The sequence below is a fragment of the Eriocheir sinensis genome, chromosome 29, assembly GCF_024679095.1.
Source record: "Eriocheir sinensis breed Jianghai 21 chromosome 29, ASM2467909v1, whole genome shotgun sequence".
Taxonomy (NCBI): Eukaryota; Metazoa; Arthropoda; class Malacostraca; order Decapoda; family Varunidae; genus Eriocheir; species Eriocheir sinensis.
Genome location: NC_066537.1, coordinates 16143048 through 16150068, shown reverse-complemented (window position 1 = coordinate 16150068; position 7021 = coordinate 16143048). Strand labels below are relative to the sequence as shown.

General features: G+C 40.7%; 1 protein-coding gene across 1 annotated transcript in view; it reads left to right on the top strand.

The window, feature by feature from the left end:
* The first annotated feature begins 4462 nt into the window (after nt 1-4462).
* Nucleotides 4463-7021, top strand: part of LOC127005155 (serine/threonine-protein phosphatase 4 regulatory subunit 1-like) — a 187257-nt gene continuing 184698 nt past the window's right edge. Inside the window, exons 1-2 of the mRNA XM_050873791.1 lie at nt 4463-4484; nt 4564-4608. Coding sequence (XP_050729748.1) covers nt 4478-4484; nt 4564-4608 — 52 coding nt within the window. The 5' untranslated portion in view covers nt 4463-4477. The remainder of the gene's footprint in view (nt 4485-4563; nt 4609-7021) is intronic.

Sequence of the window (7021 nt, the reverse complement as noted above, 5' to 3'; positions counted from 1 at the left end):
AATTATGTAGAATCTACTTGACATCGCTAGTCAGGAACACAACCCACACATGAAGCGGGAACAACATGTGTCAGCCACAGAAACAGCAGGAACTTTACAGCTGTGTGACACATAGCACTGGGAGCCACAGCAATGCCCATCCCTCAGTTTCATTTGATGTGATTTAGGGCTCCTGAGAGTTCTCCACTGGAATGATTATACAGACTTTACTCATTATCAGGACTTTTCCTATACAATTATCTGCATGTTTGATGAGTGCAGCGTAGGAATATGCACTGTGAAAATGAGTTGTGTAAGAGGAGCAATTGGTTTGTCGAGATGGGAAAATCAGGATGAGAACTTTGATGTGGATGTGACGTGAAAGGAAATGGATTGGTAAGTGGTGGGATGGGTGAAATAGTATTCTGAGATGGTTTAAACACGTAATAAAGATGAATGAGGAGTTTCTTAATAGTGTAGAGAGAGATTTGGCAGGCAAGAGATTGAATGTGCTGAGTAGGGAACATTGGAGGCACTTCTGCTGTAGCCACCCCATTTATGAAAGTTCCTGTGAAGAGATAGAGCATCGGATATATACTTTAGACATACATAGATAAGGCATTTTTATTTTATTTATTTATTTTTTATTTATTTTTCTTTTTTTTTTCTTTTCAGGATGGAGTCAGTGTTCCGAATTTTGAAATGATTTATTTATATTTAATAGCCTACTCTGACTTTTTGACATGACTGCTATAGGTATTTAATTTTATTGGTTTATCACTGTTTAGAATGCTGAATTTACTAGTAACATCCTTTATTAGTATTTTCTATAGATATATTTTTGATGATTCAGACACACCATTTAAATTAGTATACTCACATTTGGATAAAATAAAATAAAAAACGGAAAACTGAGGCGAGGTAAGAAAGTGGGCTATTTTCAAAATGAAGATTGATATACATTCCTTATTTTGACAGTATAAGTTCCTTTTTTTCCCTACTTCAGCTCGATAAAACAAAATACTGGTTGTTTTCCTGTTGGAAGTACTGATTATAGGAAGATCTTGGGAGTGGCACCCTACATATGGGTTTCAACACCTTTATCTATTTCCGGTGGTGGTCTTGGAATTTCATATTACAACACTCAGGGAAAGACTTATTTTGCCAGCTTTTTTGTTAATTAAAGAAGTCACCGCCCTCTTTATGGACAGTAGCCTACTTCTTGGGAGCTTGAACTCGCCTTAACAGAAGAGAAAAAAGAGGAGGAAGAGAGGGAAAGAGAAATGTACAGAGGAGTGATAAAATGAGAGGGGGCAGAGAGGGAAAGGGAGAAGAGGGAGAGAGGGAGGAAGATTACAGAGGAGTGATAAAATGAGAGGAGGAAGAGAGGGAAAGGGAGAAGAGGGAGAGAGGGAGGAAGATTACAGAGGAGTGATAAATTGAGAGGAGGAAGAGAGGGAAAGGGAGAAGAGGGAGAGAGGGAGGGAGATGTACAGAGGAGTGATAAAATGAGAGGAGGAAGAGAGGGAAAGGGAGAAGAGGGAGAGAGGGAGGGAGATGTACAGAGGAGTGATAAAATGAGAGAAGGAAGAGAGGAAGAGAGAGAGAGGGAGGAAGATTACAGAGGAGTGATAAATTGAGAGGAGGAAGAGAGGGAAAGGGAGAAGAGGGAGAGAGGGAGGGAGATTACAGAGGTGTGAGAATATGAGAGGTTAAGGGGGTCATCTTTTACATAAATAAGACAAAGTTTGTGTGATAGGCCTATACATTCCGGCGGTATGGAGGGGTTCATTATCAGATATTCAATACCACGTTCACCTTTTCAATGAGGAAAAGTGGGTTTCAACACCCGTATCTATTTCCTGTGTTAAGGCTGTGTGGCGGATATTTTGAAAGTCATGAATATGCGTCACACCACGCGGCCTGTGGCATCGAAGGAGTGTTGAGGGGGGGGGGGGGAGTATACTGTAGCTACAAAGACGTCAAAAAGTCACCCTAACGCTTCCCAAAGGATATATTATTTGCTATAGAGAAATTGAACTTCCTAGTATAGCTACTCTTCATAAGGAAAAGCGAACCCTAGGTCTATGGGCCTTGTAAAAAAAGACGTCCCTATTCCGTATTTTATCACGCTTAATAGAATTCCCTCTGCCTATTAATAATATCCTCCCTTCTTTGTTTTTTACTTGCAACAATAAACTATCAATCAATCAATAATATATAGTACTTCTCCCTCACACGATTTCGTTTGGTAGTGCATTGAGTCTTTCTATAATTATGTTTGGTGAAATGTTGAATCATACGGTAATTATAATGTATTTGGTAATTTAAGGCAACGAGTCATTCGATAACTATTTGGTAGCTAGATTATTGAGTCATTTGGTAATCATTTTTGGTAAGGCATTGAGTCATTTGGTAAATATATTTGGCAGAGGACTGAATCTTTGGTAATTAAGGGATTAAGTCATTCTGTAAATATATTTGGCAAAGCACTGAATCATTTGGTAATTAAGGCATTGAGTCATTCGGTAATTATATTTGGCAAAGGACTGAATCATTCGGTAATTAAGGCATTGAGTCATTCGGTAATTATATTTGGCAAAGGACTGAATCATTCGGTAATTAAGGCATTGAGTCATTCGGTAATTATATTTGGCAAAGCACTGAATCATTCGGTAATTTAGGCATTGAGTCATTCGGTAATTATATTTCGTGAGGCAGTGAGTGCATTCGTTAATTATATTTGGCAAGGCAGTGATCGTTCGGTAATTATATTTGGTAAGCAATGAGTCATTCGGTAATTATTGGTATTTGGTAAAGTCATTATGTAATTTAGCAAGGCAGTTAGTCGTTCGGTATAATTATATTTGACAATGCACAAGTTACTGGGTGATCATAGTAATTAAGACAGTGAGTCATTAGGTAATTATATTTGGTAAAGTATTGCGCCATTCAGTAATTATAATTGACAAGACAGTGAATTCTTCGGTAATTATATTTGGTAATTAAGACATCGAAACATTCAGGAATTATATTTGGTAGAGCATTAACTGAGTCATTCGGTAATTATATTTATTAAAACACTGAGTCATTTTGTAATTTGGCAAAGCATTAAATATTTGAGTCGTTCGGTAATTTTGTTTGGTAAAGTACTGAGTCTTTTTTTCATACTGAGACGCTTCCATCCACATGCATTAATAGTTGTATAACCACACTCTGTCCTGCCTGGGGGTTGGGATGGCATGTTCCTCCCTTCTCCCTTGTTGTTTACCTGCAACAATAAACTATCAATCAATCAATCATACATGCTTGCTAGGGAAAGTGTGTGATCCTTCGAGCTAGTGGAGGGTTGTGGGGTAGAAATGATCGGGAGGGGATGGGGAGTGGGAAAGCGAATAGTAGAGGGTTGTGGAAGTATTTATGGATTAATAAAAGGCGATGGAGATATGGGAATGCGTTGGAAACCTTGGGAAATGGGGAAGAGAGCAAACTTTTCTTCTATCTAAGTGTTCGCTTTATGATTGCGGAGAGAGAGAGAGAGATGTTACTTGTATATACATAACTAATTATTGTCATGGTAAGAATAATTAGGATAGGTATATATGTACTACACTGGCCGTATTACTGAAATTAACCCCTGCGACCCTAAATATTTATCGGACTAGGGTAGATTCTGGCAGTTATGTGATCTTTGTCTAATTATAGCTTATATACTTTTGATAAACACCCCCGTAAAATTAATTTATAAATACGGCCTTGAGTATTCGCACGATTAAAAAGAGTGCACTCGAAGCCATAGAGAGGAACTTGGACCTGTGGACATCAAAATGTTAGACTAATTTACTTCTGCTAGTGTTGTGGTCTGGTGATGAAAAATGATTGATTGATTGATTGATAGTTTATTGTTGCAGGTAAACAACAAGGGAGAAGGGAGGAACATGCCATCCCAACCCCCAGGCAGGACAGAGTGTGATTATACAACTATTAAATGTCAAGAAGTATTAATTTTCTTGGGAATGAAGGGTGAATCAGGGCAGAGAGAGGAACTGCTGTAACTGAAATATCACTTACACTAAACTACCGTCTTCGTTATAATACAAAGAGGAGCATCATGCATGAGTTTAAGAATAAATGATTAATTAAAGGTTCCGCAATGGGAGGTCATGTGGGGTGAATATTGAGTTCCTGCAGACACAAGAATAGCAAACCTACACCTGCGTGCTAAAATAAATCATTGTGTTCGTGCTATTACAAAGGAGAATTTCATGTGTTCGGAAATATAAGATGCAGCAATGCAGTGGAGGGTCAGGTGGGTCAAATAAGTTTCTGTAGACAAAAATGTTAGATTTACTCATACATGCTAACACTTAAACATCGTCTTGGCGGTAATATAAAAAGGAACATCGTGTGCTCGGGAATAAAGGGTGCAGCAGGGCAGGGAGTGGAGGGTCAGGCTGAGGGTCAAATGAGCTTCCGCAGTGCCAGTGTTTACTTCAACATGGCGGGTGAGTGTATTGGCGCACTCTGTGTTGACATTTGCTAAATCAAGGAAATGCTCCAACTGACAGCCTTCTCGTGTTACAGATATATACTACTTCACAGACGACGAGACGGAGCACAGTAAAGATGGTGAGTGTTGCCCGGAATGCCGTTAAAACACCTTCCTTCTCCCCCTGTCCTTGGCTCTTGACTTCAACGTCCTGTCCTTTTCCTGGACGTATTTCATTATTTTCGTGTCCGTGTGACCCCGCGTGGCACCCCCAGGGGCACGCCATGACCGAGGGGAGGGAGGGAGTGTTTGCAGCTACAGATGGGCCCGGGCTGAGGCTGAGGAGGCGAGGAGAGGAGAGGGAAGGAGGTAAACAAGGGACTGGGGTTTGTTTGTGTGGCTGAGGAGGACGTTATTTATCTCGAGGCTGGGCTGCGGCTGTGCTCAGGGCGGGGCAGGCACGGCAGGGGCGGGCAGGCACGGCAGAGGGTGTTCCGAGGGCTAGGGCGTGTGTGGGGTGCAGGGCAGAGGTGTTTGGTCCTGGCCTCCTTCCTCTGTTGCTTTGTCATTGTGAAGAATGCAAGGCGTCTCCTCCCGTGGCAGGGTCTTGTGGCGCCCTGCTCGCGGCCTTGGTGTTGTGATCCCTAGTTGTTCATGCTGAAATAAGGAAGTTTGTTTTGGAAATGGACTTGTCTATATTCCCTGGGTGTAGTGGCCAGGGACCACAATGGAAATAAGTCCCTTTGACTTTCTTCTGCCATCCTCAATACTGTACAAGTATGTCTGCATGTATTTGATATATAGTATAATGGAGAATTTCCTAAGGATTCATTACCCTGTGAAGAGAGTTGGCTAATTGGTCTGATTTCTGGTCATGATCGGCAATAGGCCACCATTATAGATTTCATTGGTATAATCTCATTGGAATGCAGAATTTTTCTCGGCTCTGCAATGCTGTAATTGGTTTCTAGAGAGATAAGAAATGTTCAAAAGTTGCAAATTATTAAAGATTAGAAAAGATGTCAGTTTCATGCGGCTGCAGAATAACAGCAGCGGCAGCACTCACTACACAGCTGACAGGGCGGAGTGACCGTTGTGAGACGGAAGGGGGGGGGGGGGTTTAGAATGTGATAAGCAACCAGAAACATTGAAACTTTGGGAGGTGGAAGGGGTCAAAGCTTCCATATAAAGAGGTTGTAGGTATACTTTTACCTGTTGTTTGGGGACTAATATCAGGCAAGAGTACACTCTTCCATGCAGGAGGGTTCCCTTTAGGGTCAGTAAGAGACTGGTGAATGTTTATTCACAGTGCTAATGTGACTAATATAAATAGTTTGCTCAAGAAATTGACCATATGATCACCACCCTCAAGAAACCTGTATCTCTATGAGTATGATGGCAGTCTTTTTGAGTTTTTGTAGCACAGCTTATATTGAAATTAGGAAAGGCTTTTATTAGCCGGACATAATTTTATGGTGGGCATTTATGTATATTCCCTGGGCATAGGGGGCTTGGTTACCATTTGATTGGGGTTAGGTTATTATGTTGGTGAGGTTGCATTACACAGGGGTATAATAATTATTTATGTTACTGCCCAGGTAAGGTAAGTTTCACCCTTAAAGCACAACCAATGTGTACAGTAGTTACAAAAAAACATTAAAAAGGTGGAGAAGCATACTCTTGGCTATCTATCAGTCAGTAAGACTTTGCATCTAAGAAATGATAAGTACCGTTCCAAAAAAACTCATTAGAGGCGAATAAATAATTATATGAATGACATATTATAACTTCATATGTCGTTCATTGAAAGTGAGTGCTTATAAAAGAAAAGTATGTATTTAAACCAAGTTAACAATCACAAGTCTCTGGGTAACACATGGTATTACAGCCAGGGAGGATCAGCATGTCTGTGCTCCATGATGGTCGAATTTGATCTCCCCTCTGGCCACTGGGTCAAAACTGCAAGCACAGCAAATCCAATACACTCACATGATTATGTATTATATTCCATGCTTAACAATATAAAAGAATTGAAGTGAACCCCTATTTTCACTCATTATGTAGGTTATTGGCATTAATTTGTCATTTAATCACATAGTGAAATGAAATATTAAGTAAGGAAAAAAGAATGTGGATAACGCAACTGTGAGTGATGAATGAGGTGCGTGGATAAGGCAAGAGGGTGAGGTTTGAGGCAGGAAGGGAGACTACTGGGCCACTCCTCTTCCTTCCTCCTCACCGCCACCACCGCTACCCTCCCCACGAGGCAAGGCATAAACCACTGCAAAATGCACACTTGATTGGCAGAGGTGGGCACGGTACTGAAAAATCGGTAGTGCAGTACTTTTTCCGGGGTAGTGTGGTTGGGGTAGTGCGGTCCCATTTTTTTTCTTTCCCTGTGCGGTACGCGGTGTGCGGTACTGCGGTAGCGGTAGTCAAAATAAAAAATACTTCAGTGCCTATCCTGGCTATCCAAACAAAGGAAACATGCTTAAAATAGTACAATTGCCTTAATTTACAATAGATTTTCACAAAATAAAAGCAATAATAAAT